General features: G+C 41.9%; 1 protein-coding gene, 1 long non-coding RNA gene and 1 pseudogene across 16 annotated transcripts in view; 1 reads left to right on the top strand and 2 right to left on the bottom strand.

The window, feature by feature from the left end:
* Positions 1-850: 850 nt before the first annotated feature.
* ABCA6 (ATP binding cassette subfamily A member 6) overlaps positions 851-26,289 on the bottom strand; it is a 72,765-nt gene continuing 47,326 nt past the window's right edge. For 8 of the 15 annotated variants that reach the window (XM_084983874.1, XM_084983873.1, XM_021068086.2 and 5 more), the window contains 19 exons: positions 24,682-24,815; positions 22,987-23,124; positions 19,610-19,717; positions 18,422-18,595; positions 18,085-18,198; positions 13,916-14,026; positions 12,402-12,479; positions 10,756-10,847; positions 9,963-10,080; positions 9,280-9,397; positions 8,126-8,217; positions 7,724-7,902; positions 6,630-6,705; positions 6,458-6,552; positions 5,292-5,411; positions 4,719-4,859; positions 3,327-3,406; positions 1,224-1,279; positions 851-1,096 (listed from right to left, as the gene is read on the bottom strand). In XM_084983874.1, the coding sequence (XP_084840000.1) occupies positions 995-1,096; positions 1,224-1,279; positions 3,327-3,406; positions 4,719-4,859; positions 5,292-5,411; positions 6,458-6,552; positions 6,630-6,705; positions 7,724-7,902; positions 8,126-8,217; positions 9,280-9,397; positions 9,963-10,080; positions 10,756-10,847; positions 12,402-12,479; positions 13,916-14,026; positions 18,085-18,198; positions 18,422-18,595; positions 19,610-19,717; positions 22,987-23,124; positions 24,682-24,815 (2,126 nt within the window). In that variant the 3' untranslated portion in view covers positions 851-994. The remainder of the gene's footprint in view (positions 1,097-1,223; positions 1,280-3,326; positions 3,407-4,718; positions 4,860-5,291; positions 5,412-6,457; positions 6,553-6,629; positions 6,706-7,723; positions 7,903-8,125; positions 8,218-9,279; positions 9,398-9,962; positions 10,081-10,755; positions 10,848-12,401; positions 12,480-13,915; positions 14,027-18,084; positions 18,199-18,421; positions 18,596-19,609; positions 19,718-22,986; positions 23,125-24,681; positions 24,816-26,289) is intronic. The other 7 variants (XR_014820885.1, XR_014820881.1, XR_014820883.1 and 4 more) reach the window with 3 other exon arrangements.
* LOC146398037 (uncharacterized) lies at positions 1,039-5,904 on the top strand. The gene is made up of 2 exons (XR_014820893.1): positions 1,039-2,568; positions 2,888-5,904. It is a non-coding gene; the product is annotated as an uncharacterized LOC146398037 (long non-coding RNA).
* Positions 14,959-16,324, bottom strand: LOC146398036 (protein transport protein Sec24A pseudogene; annotated as a pseudogene).

Here is a 26,289-nt window from a genome sequence, read left to right as displayed (position 1 = left end):
TGGGAGGTATGAAGAGATGGTGATGACTCTTTTATTCAATTTTATTAAATTTCTGTATTTTCTCTATTCTATAAATTTTCTTCTATGAGCATAACAATTTCTTTTAAAGTTATGTAACAGATCACCCCCCCCAAAGCAACAAGAATACTGCTTGGTCTTCAAAATTTTTCTGGTGGTATTCAAAATGAAATAGCTCTTAAGAAAAAAATAAAATAATATGTAAAGCTGGCAAGGATTTTTAATGTGAGTAATAGAAAATATGTGTGTATATGTGTGTGTGTAAGATATATAAGACAGAAATGATCTTAAAACAGTATTAAATATACAGAAAACTATGGATCAAGTGATGAGAGAAATCAATGCCTGCCACAATCATAAGAACTTAAATATATTCTATTCAAATATTTTAAAATGTGAACATATACTGCTGTGACTCTCACTGTTTCCAACAGGTATGTTTGAACTGCTTTTCCAATGCACATACTACTTCATGTGTGAGTCCAAGGGGCTCCTAATCCTATGAATTTTAAATCAATTTCTGAAAAGGTTTCAGAGGAGGACCCTAGGTTGTACTTGTGTATTAAAGCACACTCATGACACACACCCATGTCACAGACCAAGGGCAACGATCCTGCAGCTTCTGGTTGTGGAAGTTGTCCCTCACCTCTGTCTGCAAGGACATTTCGGTACACTGTCATATTTCCCAAAAGGTTGTATTTCAAAACATCCCCAATCCGTGATTTGATTTTCACAACACCCTATGCCTGGCTCTTCAGGTACCTGTACTAATATTTTGTATGCCTTTATCGCAGGCTTTTCTATCCCTCCTAAATTTGAGAAGAAGACGAAATTTCTCATTTTATTTGTTTATTGATTAAGTACACAGAATATGTCTAATACCAATATCCATAATTTTTTAATTATACATACGGCCAATTATTACATGAGATATAAGCTTATATGACATTAACAAAGAATTATTAGGCTTGAAGTTTCAAGGGTCCTCTGAATAAGGGAGGAGTTTCCATCTCATGGTCGTATCCACCTCTTCATCAGCACTGCCCAGCTCCTGCTCCTTGGAAAGCTCTACGAATACCTAAACAGGAGACAAGGAGGAGAAAGAATTAGTAAGCTGTTGGTCCTCTTCTGAACATCCAGGAAGAATGCATGTCATTTTCACATGAAATTACAGGGATGTTACAAAACCACACGGGTTAACTCACCTTTTCCAAGGTGCACTGAGAGAGGCTGTATTCTTCCAGGTTAAAGTCACGTTTCACTGAAAAAAAAGACTCATCGTAGATGCTTACAATTTACTTCGAGAAATCTTTTCAAAGTCATTAAAAAAAATGCAAACAATTACTCCCAATGGAACGTAGAGTTGAAGAAACACATGCTGGGTGAAAGAATGAAGCGGTGAAAAGTCACAGCATCACTATAGATACATGTTAAAGTCATCTTGATATTGGAATCGTCTCCTATTACCTTTTGAAAACATGTGTTTTCAAGGTGTGTGTTTTGAGGAGACATATAAGTTCCTAGAGGAACTGCATAATTGACTGATATACTCTTACAATACCAAGATTTCAGTTCCATCCCGTTCCCTTTCGAAAGACCCAACAGTTCCGTGCAACTTGTATCGGCCCGTTCATCTGCTGTACCAGATTTACTGGGCTTCCCCACCAGGAAACCTGCAGGCAACTGGTCCTTAGATTTATAATTCATGTGTCCATCGTTCACTTTTACACATTAAGAATCTAGGCCTGAGCCATCCTTAGGTGCCAGGGGTAGAGCAGTAGAGAAATCAGGCAAAAACAAAACCTCCTGCCTTTATGCAGTTTGCATTCTAGTGGGAAGAATATGGGCATCGTCTAAATAAGCACTTAAATAGGTAATAAAGTAAATAATGAAAAAATAAAACCAGTAAAGGAAATAAGAAACACTGGGCATAGGATAGCTGGGGAAGGCCACAGTAATAAGGTAATAACTGAGCAGAAACCTGAAAGAAAGTGAGGAAGCAGCCTGGATATTTAAAAAGTAGAGTTCCAGGAGTTCCTATCACGGCGCAGCGGAAACGAATCCGACTAGGAACCATGAGGTTGCAGGTTCCATCCCTGGCCTCGCTCAGTGGGTTAAGGATCCAGTGTTGCCAGGAGCTGTGGTGTAGGTCACAGACTCGGCTGGAATCTGGCGTTGCTGTGGCTGTGGCTGTAGGCCAGCAGCTGTAGCTCTAGTTAGACCCCTAGCCTGGGAAACTCCACATACTGTGGGTGTGACCCCAAAAAGACAAAAAGGCCAAAAAAAAAAAAAAAAGGTAGAATTCCAGGAAGAAGGATTAGCAAGTGCAAAGAATATCTAAAGGAAACAAAAACATCAATTCAAAAAGATACATGCACCCCAGTGTTCATAACAGCATTATTTACAACAGTCAACACAGAGAAGCTCTCTAAGTGTCCATCAACAGATGAATGGATAAGGAAGGTGTAGTCTATATATACAACGGAATATTACCCAGTCATAAAAATAAAGAAATTCTGCCATTTGCAACAGCACAGGTAGACACAGAGGGTATTATTCTTTCTTTTTTTTTTTTTTTTTTTGTCTTTCGTCCGTTTTTTGTCTTTGTTGTTGTTGTTGTTGTTGCTAGTTCTTGGGCCGCTCCCGCGGCATATGGAGGTTCCCAGGCTAGGGGTTGAATCAGAGCTGTAGCCACCGGCCTACGCCAGAGCCACAGCAACGCAGGATCCGAGCCGCGTCTGCAACCTACACCACAGCTCACGGCAACGCCGGATCGTTAACCCACTGAGCAAGGCCAGGGACCGAACCCGCAACCTCTTGGTTCCTAGTCGGATTCGTTAACCACTGCGCCACGACGGGAACTCCAGAGGTATTATTCTTAGTAAAATAAATCAAAGAAAAATACTGCCTGTTATCACTTATATGTGGAATCTAAAAAATAAAACAAACAAATGAATATAACAAAATAGAAATAAACTCACAAATATGAGAACAAACTAGTGGCTACCAGTGGGGAAAGGGAAGAGGAAGGACAAGATAAAGGTAGAGAATTAAGAGGTAAAAACTACTGTGCATAAAATAAACTACAAGGATATATTGCGTAGCGTAGGGCATCCAGCCGATATTTTATAACTTTAAATGGGGAACAGTCTCTAAAAATTTTGAATCATTATGTTGTACACCTGAAACTAATATGATACTGTAAATCAACTTACATCAACTGAAAAAAATAAAGTTAAATACCGAAAAATATTACCTACTTCTGGATTCATTCTTCGGAAGTTTTATTTTAAAATGGTCATCCTTACCTGCCTCTAATTTATGAAAGGCCTGAGACAGAGGGTGAACATCCTCCACGGGCAGTTTATAGGCCAAGAAGGAGGAATATCTGGAAATAGAAACACGTCACACTTGACCTTGCGTATCAATGGGAAAAAAAAAATAATGACCAAAATGTTGATATTAATGGCAATTTCCTTCTTAAGATAATGCACGTAAATGTATGGCTTAAACATGCAATAGACAAAACAATTAATCAACAGACGATTCCTGCAGTGGCTTTGGTGCATAATTCTGGCTGTTGGAGATAATTCTCTTAGAAATGATTCAGAATGATTACATGTATGCTCAGTTTGTGCAAACCCTTTTCTTGTGGAACACAGATACTCTAAAGGAATCCCTTTGATTAGCTCGAATTAGGTTGGAACTCATCCCAACTTGTTACCAGAGAGCTAAGGAAAGCGAGAGACCAGGTGGAGAGTGGAGGGATTCAGCGGGTTCTCAGGAAACCTTTCCTGACCTCCAAGGAGAGGAAGAGCCAGTACTGATCTCTGGCATCGTCTCCATGTGCTACTTCTGCCTGGACGACCTCCTGCCCCAGGCTGAGTTCATTCCCAAACAGAGTCCTGGTGCTCCCAAGCAGCCCTAACGCTGGGTAGACCTCCGGACCGGCCCTCTTCAGCCCAGTCCTTGCTCTTCCAGCCTCACCATTCAGGACCGTGTCAGCTGTACCAAAACTGCTTCTTAGATTTGTGCCACCACGAGTCTGGGAATAAGACAGAGCTACATGCCTTTGTACATCCGTTAGGTAAGTCTATTCAACTTGCACTGTGCTAAAAGGAAAGCTTTCTTGGATGAGCTTATTCTTCCAAGGAATTTCAGATTTCCTTCTTGCTCCACACCCCCGCCCCCGCCCCTTAATAACACACAGACCCATACGTTCTCACATAGACACCTTTCTTTGTTGTGAAGCATGAAAACGCCATTGGAGGGACACTGATTATCTCAATGTGACTGATTCATCTCTGATGAGGGGGCTTCACCTTAAGTGGCTGCATCTTTAAAACCGTAAATATTTTAGATCTTTATAGGAAGGCCTAGGGAAGGTGCAGGCCCTGTGAAGATCTGAGTCACCCAAAGCTCCTTCCCCCACTTTTCCCAGGACCCCCACCAGAGCTAGGGACCAGCCCTGGATGGACGAGGAGGGCCATGAAGGATGTCCCCAGGGCTCCCTAGGCGGGGACACTGGTTTTTGCGAAGCTCCCACGTCTCCTATGATGTGGAAGACCCAACAAATCAGTTTCCAAGGTCCCTAACTTGATTGTGAAGTCCAGTCGCCTTGCAGTCCCCACAGACGAGAAAAGGACCCCCCTGCGTGGGTAAAACCGACACAGTCCTCCGTAATCAAGAGCTCCTTTCACCTTTCCTGCTGGGCAGCCTGAGGGAAAAGCTTCAGAATCTCGGTGTGGACCGACGTCACTTGAGACGTTTCCTTCACTCTTAGTTCGAGAACGTAATCCTTGCCCAGTTTGTCTTTCAGGTGTTGGACGGAGCCGATGCATCTGTGAGCAGGAAGGAACACATGCTGGGGAACGCCCTGCTCCTGACAATTTTTCACATTATTCTTACATTTCTTCTTTTGTTGCTTATGGTTTAATTTTTTTAACGATTGTTATTTTTCCACGATAGCTGGTGTATCTGTCCATTTTCTGCGGCGCAGCAAAGTGACCCCATCACCCATCCATCCATCCACACATGCTTTTTCTCACGTCATCCTCCATCCCGCGCCATCACAAGTGACTAGATAGAGTTCCCAGTGCTCTCTCTACTCAGCCATGAAAAAGAACAAAATAATGCCATTTGCAGCATTTGGATGGAACGGGAGACTCTCCTTCTTAAACTTCAAATGTAGGGGACAGGGCACCCCTGGAGGAGGCGAAAGGAAGCGCCCCACTTTCCACAGGACGTCACATTTTGAAAGTCAAGACACCCACCTCAGCCTTCCGGACACCATGATGGCCACGCGGTCACACACGGCCTCGGCCTCGGCCAGGTAGTGGGTGGTCAGGAGGGCGCCCCTCTCTGCGGTTTTAACAGCCGTCTGGATCGTCTGCCTGAAGGGAGCCCCAATATTAGCACCATGTTTTTTAAAGACAGGAAAAAGGAGAGATGCAAAGGAAACCTTATCGATAAAATACAGTTCATCAATCATATTGAAATCCTAATTTAAAAAAAAAACAGGGAATGTGAATACTGAGTAGGATTTTTATAACATTAAGAAAAGTTTAGGAGTCCTCTTGTGGTGCAGTGGGTTAAGAATCCAGCGTTGTCACCGCACTATCTCTGGCTGCATCTGTGGTGCAGGTTTGATCCCTGGCCTGGGAACTTCCACATGCCACAGTGAGGCCAAAAAAAAAAAAAAAAAAAAAAAAAAAGGAAAGAAAGAAAAATTTATTATTTTAGGTGTGTTAATGGTATTCTGGTTACTTTTTTTTTTTTTTAAAGAGGAAACTCCATACCTTGGAGAAACTAACTGAAATGTTTGTAAGTAAAAGATATGCTGCCTAGTATTTATTTGGAAATAACTGCAGAGCAGGGAAAGAAAAACTGGCCTTACATGGATAATTCTGGGTATTGTGGGTTCAAAAGTGATTCCTTTCCATTTGTATAAAATTTCTATTTGTACAAAGTTCTTTTTAAAAGTTGGGAAAGTACTGGAGAGTCCCAAATATGAAACTGGATTGAAGAATTTTATAATTCCAAGTGGAGCATCCTAGACTGGAAAGTAAAAAGAATTTAAAAACTAAGAAAAACTGGATCAACACATCTGACAGATTAGGTAAAAGTAGGGGGAACAAAAGGAAAATCCATCAACAAGTTAATAGTTTCTAGGGAATCAGCTACAAAAGGCAAAATGAAAACACGTTCCAAACTGCAAAACCTAAAACTCCAACTAAATATACTCAGAGGGGTTTTTTCTTCAATGTGAACACCATATGAATACGATGCAGTATTAGAGAATATAATTGTTCAATATTTGTTGTCCTAAGAATCTGGATTCTCTCCATTAAGTTAGGAGCCAGTGGACTCGATTTTCCAAGATCCGTTACTTTTCCATAAGGTTTGTCCTCCTGGCCCTGAGGGTGATGCTACGTCTCACCACACTTGCTGCTGCTCTGCTGGATCCATGCCTGTAGATGGTTCATCCAGAAGCAGGACAGGTGGGTTTCCCAGGATGCTCAGCACAAAGCACAGCTGGAAAGCAGAGGAACACGGCTATGTGCTGCCACCACCACTTCAGCCCTCAGAACAGCCCCACCCACCGCACGTACCTTTCTAGCAGCTCCGGCGGTTAAGTACTGCACTGGAACATTCAGCTGTTCGTGCAGTTTGAAAGAGTCCACCAATCTGATGGAAAACAGGATGAGACGGTGAGGTCAAGAGTGGATTTGGGGAAAAGGGACTCAGACGCGAGAGTGACAGCGCTGGAGTTCCCTTCCTGGCACTACCTGTCTCAAAACTAATGATCAGGAGTTCCCGTCGTGGCGCAGTGGTTAATGAATCCGACTAGGAACCATGAGGTTGCGGGTTCGGTCCCTGCCCTTGCTCAGTGGATTAACGATCCGGCGTTGCCGTGAGCTGTGGTGTAGGTTGCAGATGCGGCTCGGATCCCGTGTTGCTGTGGCTCTGGTGTAGGCCGGTGGCTACAGCTCTGATTCAACCCCTAGCCTGGGAACCTCCATATGCCACGGGAGCGGCCCAAGAAATAGCAACAACAACAACAACAAAAAAGACAAAAGACAAAAAAAAAACCAAAAAACCTAATGATCAAGGTAAAAAGTTTACTTTGGAAACATGAAAGATTTTTCATCATTAAAAGTTTTTTTAAAATAACTGAATTCTGGAGTTCCCATCATGGCGCAGTGGAAACGAATCCATCTAGGAACCATGAGGTTGCGAGTTCGATCTCTGACCTCACTCAGTGGGTCAAGGATCAGCTCCGACTGGACCCCTAGTCTGGGAACCTCCACATGCCATGCAGGTGCAGCCCTAAAAAGACAAAAAGACAAAAACAAACAAACAAAACACACAACAATGAATTCTAACTGAAAGGGATGATTATTCATTCATTCATTCATTCAACTTTGTCAATTAGTCTATGCAATTTTTTTGAAAGGCTCCTCGATCAGGGAGTTCCTGTGGGGCTCAGCAGGTTAAGGATCCGACACTGTCACTGCAGGGGTTCAGGTGGCTGCTGTGGTGGGGGTTGGATCCCTGGTCCGGGAACTTCCGCATCCCTCCGTCTTCCATCCCTGCCCTACTGCTGACCCTCCCCTGGAAGGTGACGTCATTCCTACTCGCCACCCTTTAGGAGTGAACCGTCACTGAACCTCCTGGCACAAAGCATCACATGACCACGCAGTACCGTGAAATGGCAACGCTGGCATCCGCTTTCCTCAGCCCTTTCACAGCGGCGAAGACCTCCAGGTGTTCCCTCGCTGTCAGGACAGGCCACAGCACGTTCTCCTGAGGGCAGTATCCCAGGAACTGGACCCTGCCGTCCCCGCGATGACCCAGGCCGGAACCGTATCCCGTCAGTTCTACCTAAGAAGGGACACTGGTTTTAGAAATGAAGTCACTCCAAGCACATGATTGCTCAGGAAACTGACAAGGAGCTAATGCCTACATTTTTTGAGAAATAGTACTTCATCTATTAATTATAGGAAACCATGTAAACTGCTAAACGTACAGTCTTAGGAAGATAAAATCTACATATATTACGACATTTCTCTTTGGGGAATGGAAACCATTTTTTCAGTTTCTCTACCTCTCCAGCCGTGGGCTTGGTGACCCCAGATATCATTCTAATAGACGAACTTTTACCAGCACCGTTAGGTCCTAGCAATCCCAAAATTTCACCTGAAAGAGAATCATCGACTATCAATGTTGGAAGTAAAACAATAAGACAAACCTGTTCCTTTAATAAGCTTCCGAGGTCTATGGGCACCACGAAGTAGCATTCGGAAATTTCTAACATACGCGTAATCCACGTCACCCAAACATGTTAACGCCTACGATTCTATAAAGTGCTTTTGAAAAAGTTTAGGGATGGATATTCACTCTCAATACATGGGTCTTTTTTTTTTTTCAGTTTACTTTTTCAGTGATAAACGGGCCCATATTTTTATATGTACATAGCAAGTGGCTGATGGCTGAGTACATAAATGATTCCTAAACTTAGAAAGTCAAGGCCGCTTTCTCCATCCCCAGTTCCATCACCTGTGTCTGAGCTACCAGCATCTTTCATCTGAACTGATGTAAAAGCCTCTTAACTTGTCTACCAGCCCAATTCATGAACAAAGAGTAGCCAGGGTGTAGTTCCTTTCAAAATATAAATTAAATTGTGACAAAAAGCCTCTAAGAACCCTCTGGTGGGATTCCACTAACTTGGTGTAAGATCTCAAGGGCTCTAACCTGGCCCTGCTCCCCTGTTTGACGTCACCCCAGAGGCGTCCAGTCACCTCTTTGTGCCTCCACCACTCCAGAGTCGTCCCTGTGTCTGAGGCCCTGCCCTCAATGTTTCCTCTGCCTCGAGTTCTCGTATCTCTCCATCCCCACATAGCTGACACCTTGGTATCACCTAGGTCTTGGCTTAAATGTCACTGCCCTAACCTGAAGTGAATGCGGCCCTAAGGCACTCATGTCACTTCGCATATTTGAACCTGCCAGTGTGACATCTGAAACTTCTCTTTTTAGGTTATTTTTGTTTGTCGACCCCTTTAGGATGGAAAACCCATGAGGTGAGGAATTTGCCTATCTGTTTCATAACATTTCCAGATCCTAAAACAGTTCCAAGAACACTCAGAAAAATACAGGTTGAATGAATGAACGAACGTTTCAGCAAGCACAAGGTGACGGTAACAGACGTTCGGCGGGTATTTCTTAAAATAATGGTGAATTTAAAAAGTGATCCTTCCAAACCTTTTTTAACACAGAAGGAGATATTTCTTGCTGCTATTTTCTTCTTCCTCTTTGAAAAGCAACTTTTCTTCTGGCCTGCATATTCTTTGCGTAGACAGCTAGCAATTACGACTGGTTTCTGGAATAGATGACAGCGTGATTTTCCTCTTAAACTTGACTTTTCTACGTTTCTTGCCCTATGTCATGAACCAAACCACATTTTGAGTTGAGGGTGGATCCATATCGCTCATTTCACATGCATCATGCATGCATAATGTTGACATTTCTTGCTTCCAAATGGACTGCGTTAACAGCATAGTTTCATGGAAGCCAGTTCCTTGCCTTCCCAAAACAGAAGTATCTACGTTCATGGGTCAAAATCAAATCGAAGAATAATCCTTAAGATCTGAATCTCTACTTGGCATTTTATAACAACTCTCACGTAAACTCTTCCACTTAGGAAATGTCTGGTTTGGAAAGGATAATTCTACCTATCCAAGCCCATTTCTCTCAAAAGAATAAAACCACTATGATCTGTGTTCTTCTCCGAGCTTTCAGGACCCCCTCCAAAGAAGTGCCTGCATATGTACTTATATAAATGCGCCCAAATCCAAGCTTTCAAACCCAAACTCAGCGTATCGGCCTCTGTTTGGACAGTTCTGGAATAGCTCCACTAACATCCATCTGGTCACTTGCTTTTCTACCTCCTCTATGGATGTGGTCAGGGCGGTGGCTGTCCTTATTCTTTCTGCTTGAACATCTTCATCTTCATCTACAGGCTCTTCTGGATTGGGACGAGCATCTCTACTTCTAGGGGCAATTCTGTGGAGAAAGTGCAATGAGCGACACATGAGTTTTCTGGGTGTCAAAGATGTATCAGAAGTCATGTGACTTTTACCATGGTCCTTCCTTTCCATAAGCTGGTGAGGAAGATGGCTTTACGAATACTGCGTCTGCTTTTGCCAAGAGATTCCGTCTCGGCGGCCAAATCCCTTTCCCAGGGTTGTCATTCTCCTAATGAGCATCTCTGACCCTCTCAAATTTGTCAGCAAGCACTGCTGCTTCTTTGAAAATCAGGTCACCTACATTTTCTCTGTTGACTGAGCCCATGTTAATCACACCCAGTCTGTGCCTCAGCGTCTTTTACTGTTTCCTCTTTCTAGAACCTGTGAAACACTTTGAACAATTTTGCTAAATCAATTCCATCCCATCTCTTCTGTTTAAACATGTATAATGCTCTCGAATAAGAGAATGGCACATCTGAGCATTCGTTAAGGTTTTGAGAGACTGAAAGCTTCCCTCGGCTGATTTGTGGCAGAACTTGGCCCTGGGGGTCCTATTTCCTGGCAGGGAAGCCAGAAATCCACAGACTATCATGAAAATCATTATACTGTTTACATTGTCAATATAAATCCGTATTAACAGGCGGATAGTATAGCCACTGTCTAGGAATATTAAAGTACAATATTAAGCATGAAATCAAGTTTTTTTCCCAACCTGAAAACAGGGTCCTTGTGCATTATTTTCTTTCCACACTTTGTTTCCAAGCATCTTAGAACAAAAACGAATAGCAAAGCCTGAAAGTAAGGCTACAAGCAAAGAAAAATATGTAGGCATAAGTTGATAAATACTATTTAAACATTCGAATCAAATATGTGGTCTTTTGTCTTCAGATAAAAGAGACATGAATCATTCTTACAAATCAGGGGAGGAACGGAGCCCTACAATGACAATCCAGTTTGGAGGAACCTGTTTCCTTTCTTCTCCTACAGCCTACATCTAGCCCGAGAGCAAATTCTATCTGCTCCGACTTTCTTCTCTCTGAGAAGAGCCCAACTGCTTCTCAGCCCTGCTTGTGCTGCTCCCATCCCGACCAGGTCACTGTAATTGCTCATTATAGCACGACGGCCCCCTGCTACCTGGGCTCCCTCTTCTTCCCTTGCCCCAAACATCTATGCTCAACACACGAACTAGAGCTCTTCTTTTATTATATTATATTATATTATATTATATTATATTATATTATATTATATTATATTATATTATATTTTATTTTATTTTATTTTATTTTATTTGTATTTTTAGGGCTGCACCTGCAGCATATGGAATCTCTCAAGCTAGGGGTTGAATTGGAGCTGCAGCTGCAGGCCTACACCATAGCCACAGTAACACCAGAGCTGAGCCGCATCTGTGACCAAGGCCAGGGACTGAACCTGCATCCTCATGGAATCTACCTTGATTCTTAACCCGATGAGCCACGACGGGAACTCCTAGAATTTTTCTTTTAGAATGTAAGTCCAGTCATATCACCGAGTGACTCCTTGATTATTCAAAGTAAAATCAAAGTCCTTAAAGTGGCCCGGACTGCTCTGTGGACCCCTCTATCCACTCTTCGTTTTGCTCTGTTCCTTCTGTGCCCTTCTTCACACCACTCTGCCCTGTGGTTACTCTGCACAACCACGCTGGCCTCCTGGCTGACCCTGGCACATCCAGGGTCACTCTTTCCTCTCCTCCTGGAATGTTCCTGCCCACGTTACCCCTACAGCTTGCCTCCTTGCCTCTTTCAGGTCTTTATTTTCACAGTCAGTCCTTCCCTGACCACCCATCTGACACAGCATGTGTTATTTCTTAGTTTATTAGGTGTCTTCTTCCACCAGAATATAAGTCCCAGGAGGGCAAAGACTTCTATTTTTGCTCTATGCCTAGAAAAGTACTGACACAGAGTCAAAGACAGTAGTTTTCTTCAGCTTAAATAAATATACTAATATAATCAGCTTTTTCTTTCATTTTTTTTGTCCTTTGCTTTTTTATCTCTAATGCGAAGGACTGAAGTTGTGTGTGTGTGTGTGTGTGTGTGTGTGTGTGTGTGTGTGTGGTTTTACAAGCTCTGACAAATTTGGAGGGGGCGATAGACAGGACAAACATGAAAAACTAATTTTGTTCTGAATTCTGGACATATGCAGTCCATTCATGCATATAGAAAGTACCTAGGATTTAGAATCTTGTCCGAATGTAATTGCTTTATCTAAGCCTATATGAAAAGCACTTTCAAAGTCGGCACACTTTAGACAAGATCAAATAGTTATTACAGTAAATGGTAACTATTCAAAGAAGTGAATGATGAGGTAGAAAGGTCTTCTTACTATTAGGCAGAAAAGGAGGTCAGCTGCATTCAGGTCGTAATTTAGGTCTCCATAGTTCATTTGGTATTCGTGGATTCTCTGCAAAGACAAAAAAATGACTAAATGGAGATTTACCAGTCTTCTAATTTGCATTTAAATAGTATGCATTTAAATAGTATGCATTTAAATAGTATGGAATTTCATATGGAATTTCACATATTGAATATTCCCCTCATTAAACTTGAGTCCCCTTTGAGCACTGGTGGCAAGCAATGCCCCGCAGAGAAGGAAGAGGGGGACTCCCCACCTCTGTCTGCTCAACCCTGCGGGTCTCTCAGTGAGGAGGCAACCTACGGCTGTTCACCTCTTCCTTGTTTTGTTTTTCTGGAATATCTTGGTTTAATGTTTCCAAAAAGCCCGCTGAAAGCATAAGAGAGAGAGGCAGGCACCTGCATGGTGAGAAATGCTAGGGGTGGACTACATTTGCCCGAAACGCCCCTCATGAAGCTTTCTGGGCCCTTCCTACGCCAGTGGGGACTGTTTCCCACCACGATAATTAGTCCCATCCGGTGGTTCTTTCTTCATCAACAATGCATTTAGAAAGCAACAATGCGTGACAGACTTCGGTTACTGTATTTTACCTTACAGGTCTAATTATATTTTAGGAGAGAGACGCTATAAGCAGAGGAAGGAATTTCCAGTTGGGAACTGCAGGCATGGCTTCAGGAGGGGAAAAGAGTTTTTTGCAGACTTTCCAGGGCTCCGAGAGCACAAACCATGAGGGCAGCCCTCTCTTTCTTTACAGCCACTTCACCCTGGATGCTGCAGTGCCCTCACACGTCCGTTCCTGACTGAGCCCCTCTGCTCATCTATCGTCCACTTCCTTCCATTTGAAGCATCTGCGTTTCTTTCGTGCCTTCCAGACTTTCCCGCATAAACCCTGTGCTTTCCTCTGCAAGACCCCCTGCATGGACTTGCTTGAGGCTGGTCTATCTTTGCACCACTCAGTTCTGCGAAAGGAAGTTTGGTGCCAGTTTGTTCACTGTGTCCCCAATTACTGGCACAGCACCTTTAACACAGAATAGTGTTTAATATATATTTGGGAATGACTGCTATTGTCTGAATATATCTTGACAATGGATAGTGGATATCCATTAAATTAGGCAACATTTTAGAGTCTGGCATTAGTTCTGAATAGCATTTGACAGTGCCTATGTTTTGCAAAGTGCATATGGCAAAGCTTTTTAAATAGTTTTCTTGAGGTTAAATTTTCATGCCATAAAATTCACTCATTTTAAGTGTATGATTCAAGGATTATTAGGGACTCTACAGAGTTGTAAGAGCATCACCACGACTCAATTTTAGAACATTTCCATCACCCCAAAGAAGTTCCTCCCAGGCACGTGCTGTCACTCCCCCTTCCCGGCTCAGCCCCAGGAAGACACTAGTGTACCTCCGGTCTTTATAGATTTAGGAAAAGCACTTTAACAGGCTGCACGGTCAACGTTACTGGCACAGTTGGTTACATTTCTTACCGTTTCCAATAAAGCTACAAATCCACCCAAAGTCATTGAGGGAAACAATACCATGCAAACAATCAGGTCAAGGTAATCTATTACAATGATGCCAAACGTGAAGACTGGGACCTACAAGGTAAGTTGACATACGTTACATGTCACACACACTCAGTCCATTGATACCTGAGAAAATAGTTACAATGTACGTGTTCTCATCAAATACAGCAGAATTTTCCCATAGGCGGATATACCCCTTTCAAAAGGAGAAGGGAAGGAAGAAGCTTTTGTTAATGAGAATATATATGACCTTCAGCTCTCCAACAGAATATTCTTAGATGAAAAATCCGGAGGTGAAAATGAAAGCGAAAATGACCAAAGAGACTTTCTGAGACTTTGATCTTATATCTGAGTCTGTCACTAATTTTTGTGTGACTTTAAACATGTTACTTAACTTTTCCCTCCATAAAATGAGGTGAATCATAGGAGATACTCTTGACTTCTTTCAAAATCTGAAATTGCAATATTCCATAACTATGTAGTCTCTTTCCAATGGTATAAACATGAAATAGACAAGGATACTGAAATTGATAAAGATGAGAAAGGAAAGGGGAAAATAATCAGAAATTATAAACAAATATTATACTGTAACAATATGGTTTCTTTTTTTTAACATTTTGAACAAAGAAAAAAAATTGTTTTAATGGCTGTACTCACAGCATGTGGAAGTTCTAGAGCCAGGGATTGGATCTGAGCCATGGCTGCGACCTATTCTACAACTACGAGATCCTTTAACCAACTGAGCCGGGCCAGGAATTGAACCCGTGCCTCCAGAGCAACTGGAGCCACTGCAGTCAGATTCTTAACCCACTGTGCCATAGCGGGAACTCAAAAAATGTTTATTTTACAAAATTTACTTTGCTTTTGCAATAGTGTTTTGTCTTATTTTACTCCATCATAACTAAAAAATAATTGGCAACAAAGAAAAAACTGTATCCAATCATCCGTAGTACATTTTGATTCAAGAAACAATGTTTCACAGTCAAATGTTCAGTTCTCCACTGTGGTCCTTGATCAATAGTTTGTTGACATCATAATGAGGAGATCTTAATCATCACATTAATCCACAAACCTAACAGGAAAAAAACCCCTGTATTATCATGACTTTCCTTAGACACAGAAAAGTCAAATGTCTTCATTTTTTCATGCATTCACTTGCAGCTGAGGAATTACGCAAGAGGAATTCACAGTAAGATAATGCAGATTCTGTTCTGCCCTCTACCACGTACTGAAGAGACTTTGCCCGCATTAGACTTTCATTCCTTATTATGTAAAGAATTGGGGAAAATGCTCTCTAAGCCAGGAGAGGAAAGCTATTGCTCTGGAAGAGTCTGGTGTATTAAGTTCCAGAAAGCCTGTCATATTCTGCTGGAACTGATGCATTGTGAAATCCTAGAACTTGGCTGAGAAAATTCTGTCCACATTTTTTCCAACCCCACACATCACTCCAAAGCTTGCATCCACGAGAAAAGCTCCATCCCTGAAAGGTGAAGGGTAAGGGGCTGAGGCACAGTTCGCTGCTGGTTCTGAGGGCGCCCTCGTCTGAGATGGTCAAATCTGTACAAGCCAGGGCCAAGTGGGAGTATGCGGTCAACCAGGGGCTGAAGTTTTGCTTGGACACGTAGCAAAAGGGCATTCATCAAGATGCCCGTTCGTCAGTTTGGAATGGTTTCTGTTTGAGGGCAGCCAACACGAAGAGTGGAAAAAGACACAAAGGTAAAGGAACCATGACGCCAGGCTGCTGGTTTCTTAGGACGATGGCCAGTAAGCGTAACGAGTGTCTCTGAGGTCACTCTTAGAACACCTCATGGACACTTCATCCCCCTCTCAGGCTGACAGTAACGGACCTGTCAACAGCCAGACGGGCCAGTGCCTCTGACACTGCTTAGCATCAGCTCCAAAAAAGGCTTTGTTCAGAGTTGAAACAACTAAAAAACACAGAGTGTGGGTGTGAATTCTTCATTCACCTCTGCTGGATGTGTACAGGAGGGCAGACTGAGAAGAAATCAACTATTAGTCAGACTGATACCTGTTCTTCTTATTCAATATCTGGGTTTACATTGGGAAAAAGAATTAAGTCTGCTGACTGAACAAAAAAGAGTTTCCTAATGCACAGCATGAATGGAAAGCTTGTGATGCACCCAATGACTGCCTCAAGGCCAGTCTTCCAAGTCAGACAGCTCTATAGTTTTTTCTGGGACATCTGTACTTGGACTGGGTTGTGCTGATAGTGAAAAGAGGGATTGTAAGAGACACAATCTGCTGAATACAGAGACCAAATCAGAATACTGTCCGCTGAGAAAAGGTTAAGTCCACAGCTACCTGCTGACCAGAAGAGCCCCAGACTAATTTCTTATAGAAGTCAGCGGATGGGAGTTCCCGTCGTGGCGCAGTGGTTAACGAATCCGACTAGGAACCATGAGGTTGTGGGTTCGATCCCTGCCCTTGCTCAATGGGTTAACGATCCGGCATTGCCTTGAGCTGTGGTGTAGGTTGCAGACGCGGCTCGGATCCTGCGTTGCTGTGGCTCTGGTGTAGGCTGGCAGCTACAGCTCCGATTGGACCCCTAGCCTGGGAACCTCCATATGCCACAGGAGCGGCCCAAGAAATGGCAAAAAGACAAAAAAAAAAAAAAAAAAAGAAGAAGAAGAAGAAGAAGTCAGTGGATGATGTCGTATGCATTTTCTTAGCAGATGGACTTGGACTGGGTTCCTCTCATGATCTCAGGACTCCTATTTCAAGAGGGGGCAGCTGTGTTTGAAAGACAGACATTCAACATCCAGCTGGGAATATCAGCTAAAAGGCACCTGATAAGTCCACAAATAACAAACGCTGGAGCGGGTGTGGAGAAAAGGGAACCCTCCTACACTGTTGGTGGGACCGTAAATTGGTACAACTACTATGGAAAACAATATGGAGGTTCCTCAGAAAACTAAATATAGAACTACCATGTGATCCGGCAATCCCACTCCTGGGCATACATCTGGGCAAAACTGTAATTCAAAAAGATACATACACCTGTATGTTCATAGCAGCATTACTCACAATAGCCAAGACATGGAAATAAAACAGATGTCTGTCAACTGATGAATGGATTAAGAAGATGTGGTACAAATACACAATCGAATACTACTCAGCTGTAAAAAGAATGAAATAATGCCATTTGAAGGAGTATGGCTGCAACTAGAGATTCTCATTCTAAGTGAAGTAAGTCAAAAAGAGAAAGACAAATACCATATGATATCACTTATATATGGAATCTAAAATATGGCATAAATGAATCTATCTACAGAACAGAAACAGACTCACAGACATGGAGAACAGACTTGTGGTTGCCAAAGGAGAGGCAGTGGGATGGATGGGGAGTTTGGGATTAGTAAATGCAAACTCTTACATATAGAATGGATAAGCAATGAGGTCCTACAGTGTAGCACAGGGAACTGTATCCAATCACTTGTGATAGAACGTGATGGGAGATAATATGAGAAAAGAACACACACCCATGAGCAAGTCACTTTGCTGTACAGCAGAAATTGATAAGACATTGTAAATCAACTATACTTTAATAAGACAATTATTTTAAAAAGTCACCAGAAATGCTGCGATTAGGTACGCTGGGTCTCTAGAGCCTTGATAAACTTTTCCATTCAAGTTTTCAGTGATCTTGGACTTTCAGTAATCTTTCACTTAGATTTACAAATAAATCCTCTGGCATAGGTATAAAAGCATCTTAAATCTCTGAACTTATTAGTATTTGAGGTAAAGAGAGACTTTCTTGAAGACTATAGAAATGGGTTGTACTGTTAAACATTATAAAGCCATTTTTTCTGTTCCAGTGTTGCCAGGAAGCCCTATATTCTGAGAGATCCAGTAACTCAATCATAGCATCTTGAACGTCAGGACTTCTGTAAGGTTCCCCATAAATTCAAGTTAAAGTGTGTACATGAACTAATTCTCTAGGAGCACCACTGACTCCGTAACATGTTACATTCCCTCACCTTTCTAGGGCATAATTTTAAGGTGTTAATTTCCCCCATTGTTCAAGGTAAATGTGGCTATATTTAATATTACATTAAAAGTTTTTTTTTTTTAAAAAACACCTCTATTTACGTGCTTGTATAAGTACTTACGATATAGAAGCAAAAGGACCAAAGGCCACTATTTGTTCTCCTCTTACGAAAAATAAATGATATCACATATGTCAGGAAGACAAGAGAAGCTGCATAACCAAATGTAATTACACCCTGAAGATAAGACAAATAAATAACAGAGTCAAACAAAATGAAATATTAACTGAGGGTAAGATTACAATGTTTTTATGATTCTTATTACACGTGCACTTTGATGGTATTTGTTTAGGTTTCTGACAAAATAAAAATGAAAAATTCATGTTTATATAAAAATACCCATATTAAAATGTATTAAGAACTGCTTGAGAAGATATTGTCCATGTCACATGTTACTTACCAAAGCAAACACAATTCGACTTGTGAGATAAACGTGCACCAGGTTTGCTAGGTAGAAAATTAAGTACATTGAAAGGAGAATGAAATCATAGAGGCTGACATCCACCAGGGCCTGCCCACACCAGTAGGCAGAAGGGAAGAGTCCCGAAATCCACAGCTGCGACTTAGTTCTCTTCTGATGGAAAAACACAGATGGTGTGCATAGGTTAGGGTGAAATCCAAATCCAAAATAAACACATCGGAAGATTTTTAAAGATAAATATGAGCTAATATTCTAATGTTTTAAATCTTCTAATAGTTTTAGTTAAGTGTATACTATTTAGGAACCTGAGGTCTACTAAAGAGCCAGTTCCAGAGTTCCTGTCATGGCTCAGCGGTAATGAACCTGACTAGTACCCATGAGGACTCGGTTCGCTCCCTGGCCTCACTCAGTGGGCACTGCCGTGAGCTGTGGTGTAGGTCGCAGACGTGGCTCTGGCGAAGGCCGGCAGCTGCAGCCTGGAAATGTCCATGTGCCGAGGGACATTAGACAACTAACTAACTAACTAACTAACTAGAGCCAGTTCCATAAAGGTGGACATTTTGAAAATGACAATTGTTTTATTTGATAGGCTTGAGTCACAACACAACTTTAATTCGTGAAGAATTAACAGAAAAGTCACGCTCATAATGCTCCAGGCTTTACCCTCCTTCAAAACACATGTCACTTTGTGATCTCAAGGACTACAGAGTCTCCATTATCCACCGGGGAAGTTACTGACTCAGAATCCTGAGAGATGACCTATGTAAATCTGATGTAACTGTTTGCCTCGATAATGGGCAAACCCAACACAAATATAACCCCCCAAACTGTACTGTCCACACTAGAAAGTGGGTTCAAGTTTTCAAGGTGGCCCCCAATTTCAACATCGATTATCTCTTCCTGACAGCTAGGAGACAAGGCAGCTGACAGTTTTATAATACTCCCCTTTGAAGGTTTAGCTTAACTGGAGTCCCTGCAAGATTACTGCGCTTTTCCTGCACCTTTGAAGTAGAAGGTATCTTGCGTTTTTTAGAAGTAAATTTCTGACTTGATAGAAACAGGCTTAACTACATTATTTAATTTAAACATATGCTAAAATGTTTTCCTGTGAGGAAACACACAGCATTTAGACGACAATGACTGAGGTCCTTCTCCTCCTTTCCTTACTTTGTAATCACTGACACTGCTCATGGCGATGTAAGGAGAAATGCTACACATGACGAAAAACAGGAAAAAGGAGCCTTTTGGCAGTCCAGTCCAGAAGAGTGCATAATTCTGCAAAGAGAAAAAGTACAGTGTTCCTGGCAGGGTATACAGAAGAAATATAGTGTCATACACATGATAACTTATGTGATAAATCAAAGTTGCCTCAAAACAAATTAATTACTTAAAGTTATCAAATTAATTAATTTAAAGTAGTGAATATTTTTGCAAAATGAAACAAGTACTAATCATCATAAAAGAATGCACTTCTTCGACACTGAAAAATCAGAAGAAAAGCGTATGTTTAGTTCATCAACATCTACACAAGGAAGTGGGAGGAAAAATAGTTTCTGATCATCCAACATGAGGCTTTAACTTCTAAGGAGAAAGAGAAGTGAAAAACAACGCAGGACCAGTTTCAGCGTACACATCAGAAAGAACCAAAAGTAAGCTCTCAGAGAGATGTCTGCATACACACATGTTCACCGCAGCACTGTTCTCCGGGGTAGCCAAGAGAGGGAGGCAACCAAAGGTCCATGGATAGATAAGTGGATAAACAAAATGTGGTATGCACATGCAACGGAATATTACTCACCCTTAAAAAGGACAGAAATCCTACCACTTGCTACAGTGTGGATGAACTGTGAGGACATTATTCTGAGGGGAATAAGCCAGTCACCAAAAGGCAAATACAAGTATATGACCCTACTTAGATGAGGTATCAAAAGTAGTCAAATTCCTAAACTGCAAGGAAAATGGTGATCACGAGGGATGAGGAGGAGAGGTAAAGGGGAGTTTGTTTCCTGGGCACAGAGTTTTAATTACATAAGACAAAAAAGTTCTGGACATCTTTTTTTTTGTGTGTGTGTGTCTTTTTGCCATTTCCTGGGCCACTCCCGTGGCATATGGAGGTTCCCAGGCTAGGGGTCCAATTGGAGCTGTAGCCACCGGCCTACACCAGGGCCACAGCAACGCGGGATCCGAGCCGTGTCTGCAACCTACACCACAGCTCACGGCAACGCCGGATCATTAACCCACTGAGCAAGGGCAGGGACCGAACCCACAACCTCATGGTTCCTAGTCGGATTCGTTAACCACTGCACCACGACGGGAACTCCAGTTCTGGACATCTTAATTACAACAATATGAGTATATTTAATATATTTATGTACACTTGAAAATGAACAGATGGTAAGTTTTCTTTTTTAATGGCCACACCTACAGCATATGGAAGTTCCCAGGCCATGGACTGAATCCCAGTTGCAGCTCTGGCAACACTGGATCCTTTTTAATCCATTGTGCTGGGCCAGGGATCAAACCCCTATCTTCACAGCAACCCAAGACACTGCAGTCAGATTCTTAACCCATTGTGCCACAGTGGGAACTCCAATGGTAAGTTTTACGTTGTGTGTGTGGTTTTTTTTTTTTCTTTTTTAATACAAAAAGTGGTAATTCAGGAGTTAAGACCCTAGAGAAACTGATTATTCAGGCTGGAGCATCATGTCTTTCTCTGCAAACCTAGTGAAGAAGATGTGAAGATACTGGCAACTGACTGGATGCTTCTGAAGCATATACTTAAAACGAAAACTCGTTGCACAAAGCCCATCCTCAAAGAGATCAACTTTATATCTTTTTTTTTTTTTTTTTTTGCTATTTCTTGTGCCGCTTCCGCGGCATATGGAGATTCCCAGGCTAGGGGTCCAATCTGAGCTGCAGCTGCCGGCCTACGCCAGAGCCACAGCAACGCGGGATCCGAGCCGCGTCTGCAACCTACACCACAGCTCACGGCAACGCCGGATCGTTAACCCACTGAGCGAGGGCAGGGACCGAACCCGAACCCGCAACCTCATGGTTCCTAGTCTGATTCGTTAACCACTGCGCCACGACAGGAACTCCCAAAGAGATCAACTTTAAATCGCTACCCCCCACCCCTCCACCTGCCACCCCTGCAAATCAGTGACTAAGGCTGGGCTTATGCTCAGGTACGGTACAGGGCATCCTCCTGGCTTTATTTGCGGGAAACCAGTACAGTAGACTCTCAAAATAATCCTACAATTCTCAAACATTACTTAAAGCTTTGGAGGCTATATCTACAAACTCTAATTTTCACCAGATGGGAAAATGCATCCTATCGTCACAAGAATGGCTGATGATCACTGGTGATGCCTAAGAGAATAACCATGGAGCCTCAGTCCATTTTCATCCTGAACACACAAGCAATGAAATGAAGAAACTAAAGGACCAAGAGGGGGTAACATCTACCTCTTTCTATTACCAGAAGATTCCACTTTCTGGAGAGGTCCTTTCAGACACCATGACCCTGGGACCCTGCTCACTTTCATGGTCAGTGGTGGCTTCAGCTCACAGATGCATGTGTCCATCACTGATGGTATATCTCATTCATCTGCTTCTGCATGTGCTCCCGGCACCACTAGTGCAGGGAAGCCCCAAACTGAATCCAACCCCTCTGTCACAAAATGTCCCTTTTTGAGGGCTCCATTTCAAATCCTGTTTCCTGCTCTTCCAATTTCCTTGTTCGGAAGAGCTGGAGTCAGCTTTGAGAGATCCATCTTGGGTATCAAAGAAGGTCTAACCAGAAAGTCCTAACCACCTTCAGGACTTAAAATAGAGAGAAGCTAATCATGCAATGGTTACATGGGCGGGAAGAGTATAGGAACCAACAAGGTTGATGAAGCCAGAAGCCCCGGTCACTTCTGGGTTAAAAAGCAAAAGGAAAGGGGTCATGTGATTGAAACCCAAGGTGTGGGGATCTTCTACTTCCCTTGCTCCTCTAACAGCTTCCTGCCATCTAAATCCAGTCTGCAGCCAGCTGACAAAGATCCTGAAAATGTAGCCTGTGGGTATCAGATACCCTTGTGACATAGAGCAATGATGCGTAAGTAAATGAATTAATCAGAAGGCATACAAGTCCAAGAACTGACAAATTTTCCATCAGCTCACTACCCGTTTAGTCATTGAAGGGTCAATCAACAAATTCCAATGGATTTATAAGGTTCGAAAGCTGGGTTATGAGGGCTCTTGATTTCCAAATCAGCACCCCCCCCACACACACACTCACACACACACCCACACTCATTCTCTCTCTCCCTTTTCAAACACTTCTGCAATTAAGTATTTAATATTTCAGAAGATTCCCTATGAGACTCTGCCATAATATTGAAAAGTATTCTCCCATACAAATTCTCTAATAACAAGAGAAAACTCATATTTTGTTAGGTATAGTCTGTTTAAAATATTAGGACAAAATCACTTTTAGGATTAGCAATCAACTACAAATATTTAAAAGCCGAAGAGGGAAAATGAGTAAATCCAATACTTACAAAAGGAAATGAGCCGCTCTCAGTTCGAATATATTGTGTATAATTAAACATTCGAAGTAGCCCATTGCTGATAATATTCATAAGAATAGGAAAACAGTGCAGTCTCTTGGTATTGCACACAACTGAAAATCTATAATCCTTCAAATAAAACAAAGACAAATAAAAATAGTGTTAATTCTAAGTCATTAAAGAACAAAAAAGGTTTTCTATAGCAGAACTTAACAATACCACGTTCTAGCTATGTGGCTACCTCTGAGCTCACTGGCTTTCCTGAGCTTCAGCTTCGTCTGTGAAAGCGGATGATAAATGGGTTGTTACATAGTTTAAATGAAATCATGTATATTAGGCCCTAGCACAGTGAATAGCAGTCAGCAATATGAATTTTTATTATAATACTAATCTTAGACAATTTTTTCTTCATTTTGCTGATGAGGAAATTTCAACCAACAGAACTTAAAAATGGTCCTGACAAGTCAGGAGACACTAAGTTTAGGAACTCTGATTTCCTGGGTGGAAATAAAGAACAACAAAGGATCTCCATTTTTTCTGGGTGGGAGATAAGCACAGGATTCAGAAAATATTCATGGTTACACTGTCAATGAAGCATTTTCACACCTTCTAAGGCAATATTCATGTTTATGACAATGTTCCTGCTTGCATCAAGAGGCTCAATATTGTTTAAACATTACTGGTAGTTCTTGTAATAAATATATTAGATGAGTAGCAAGTAAAGCAACTGCCAAGTAACATAGTTTCCCAGAACTGGCACAAAAAGATTACATTTTTAGATGTACTTAAGCTAGACTGAACTGCATTCAGTGATACATCTTCAAAGGCTTTGTTCTTTGTTTTTAATGTCCCTCGTAGCAAGAAATAAACAGGTAGCTTCATTTAATTTAGCCTCCAGCTTTTCAATGGAATGTAAGACGCAGAGTTTTACTTAAGATTGGACTATATTTTCAATAGTCTTGTTCCTGAAAGGATCTTCATTGCCAGTACTCTTTTACCCAAATTGAAACATATTAAATGATAAACTGAGAACACTTTTAATTCAGAGATTTCATGCAGCTATTATAGTATTTAGTATATTTTCTCAATATAAGAAAAGTATCATGTGAATAGTCATTAAACAGGATTTCTTAAATTCATAATTATATTGGTAAGTAATTATAAGGTCTAATATTTTGATTCTGAATAATGCAATGACATTCAGCTACTTTCAATATAAAAAATCATCTAGTTCAAAAGCTAAGGTAGAAAATGGTTTACAACAACTTATTTATTTATTTATTTTTGTCTTTTTATCTTTTTAGGGCCACACCCGTGGCAACATGGAAGTTCCCAGGCTAGGGGTCCAATTGGAGCTATAGCTGCCAGCCTACACCACAAGCCACAGCAACACGGGATCCAAGCCTCGTCTTCGACCTACACCACAGCTCACGGCAATGCCAGATCCTTAACCCACTGAGCAAGGCCAGGGATGGAACCTGTGTCTTCATAGAAGCCAGTCAGGACCACTGAGCCACGACGGGAACGCCTACAACAACTTATTTAAATGTCACAGTTTACTCAATGATAACCTCAAATGTCTTTGAGTCAAGGTGCTGTATACTACTGGGGTTGACTTTCTGGAGTTTTTGAAAATAGTTAAAATGTAGTATTAAAGCAAAAACAAAATATAGGTAGCAAACACACCTTTCGTTTACCAGAAACTATGATAGCTCCATTGTAAGATGGGTCATCAGTGCCATTCCTATTTTCAAAGTCATCTATTTCCAAAAGTATATTTTGATGCTTCAGTGACTGTATGAAGTCTTCAATGTTTGATCCTAACATGAAATCAATAACAGAAGGCCATATTAAGAACATATATGTCATTAAAAAAAAACATGCACACAATTTAAAATCAATATTTATAGAATATTATGTAAAGGGCATCAAAATAATAATACTGGCCCCCAAACAGAACCCATTCTCCTATCTTCTAAGAGACACTGCCAGAGGAAAAAAGTAGGGCAAGATCTAAAGTTACCCCAGACAATAAAAAGGCCAGGATGGAGTGGAAAAGGAAGAAAGAGGATGTTTGCTTTTTACTCATTTGAACTTTTTTTTTTTTTGTCTTTTTGCTATTTCTTGGGCCGTTCCCGTGGCATATGCAGGTTCCCAGGCTAGGGGTCCAATCGGAGCTGCAGCTGCCAGCCTACACCAGAGCCACAGCAACATAGGATCTGAGCCGAGTCTGCAACCTACACCACAGCTCACAGCAACACCGGATCGTTAACCCACTGAGCAAGGGCAGGGACCGAGCCCGCAACCTCATGGTTCCTAGCTGGATTCGCTAACCATTGTGCCACGACGGGAACTCCTACTCATTTGACCTTTGAAATGAGAGTTTATACTGGGATCAGAAAAAGAGGGCTAGGCCACAGATGATAGGGTTCCTGCCAGGTGGGAAAAGGATGACCACATTGAAAATAAGCTTTGCATGTGCATCCTGGGGCAGTCACGCCCCCACTCCGCCTCCAGGGTCACTTGAAGTAGGACACCTTCCTGGTGACCCACATTCATCTAAGCCAGCAGGGACGCTCTGACTTAAAGAGGAACATCTAACCTATAATCATCAGGCTTTGAGAAAAGAGGAGGAAGATGGCATAGACTCGCCAAACAAATCACAAGACAGCTAACAGCTGAGAAAAAATAAGTACATTAACACAAGGATACTGATCTTGGAGTGACTGGGGAGGCAAACACACACGTGAAACTGAAAGGTAAAGGAACAATTCTAGACCTCGGAAACCCAATACACAATTAGTAAGATTTGCAGTTTTAAGGTAGCAGAGTGAATAAAACTTACTTTCTAAAACCCAAATGGAAAACAAGAAGAGGAGAAACAGAAACGCAAAGACCACTTGATTTAAGGTGGAGGCATCTAGAATTCTGAGGCACAAATTGTTATAAAAACTGGAACGTGTGGGGGACATCATCGAGAGAGGGCTTGTACTCTGAATACATTTTTTTTTTTTTTTTTGGCCACACCTGCAGCATGTGGAAGTTCCCTGGCCAGGGAACTTGAACCCGTGCCACAGCAGTGACACCACCAGATCCTGAATATGCTGACCCACAAGAGAACTCCTGAATATATTTCTTAACATCTTAAGGAAAAAAGTATTAACAGCTTATTCCTCAAAGTTAAATAAGTAGTTAGGCAAAGCCAAGTACGCATCATTCAGGATGACAAGATCACAGGTTCCAAAAGGACTAAAAAGGAATCTTCCTAGATTTTGCTGGAGTGACATAGGGTAT

Source organism: Sus scrofa, chromosome 12, assembly GCF_054392235.1.
Source record: "Sus scrofa isolate SSC_HxYL_T2T_F1_AM1 chromosome 12, Sscrofa_HxYL_maternal_Yorkshire_Landrace_v2.0, whole genome shotgun sequence".
NCBI classification, from domain to species: Eukaryota; Metazoa; Chordata; class Mammalia; order Artiodactyla; family Suidae; genus Sus; species Sus scrofa.
Note: the sequence above shows the minus strand (reverse complement) of the source record. Positions and strands in the feature narration are given on the sequence as shown.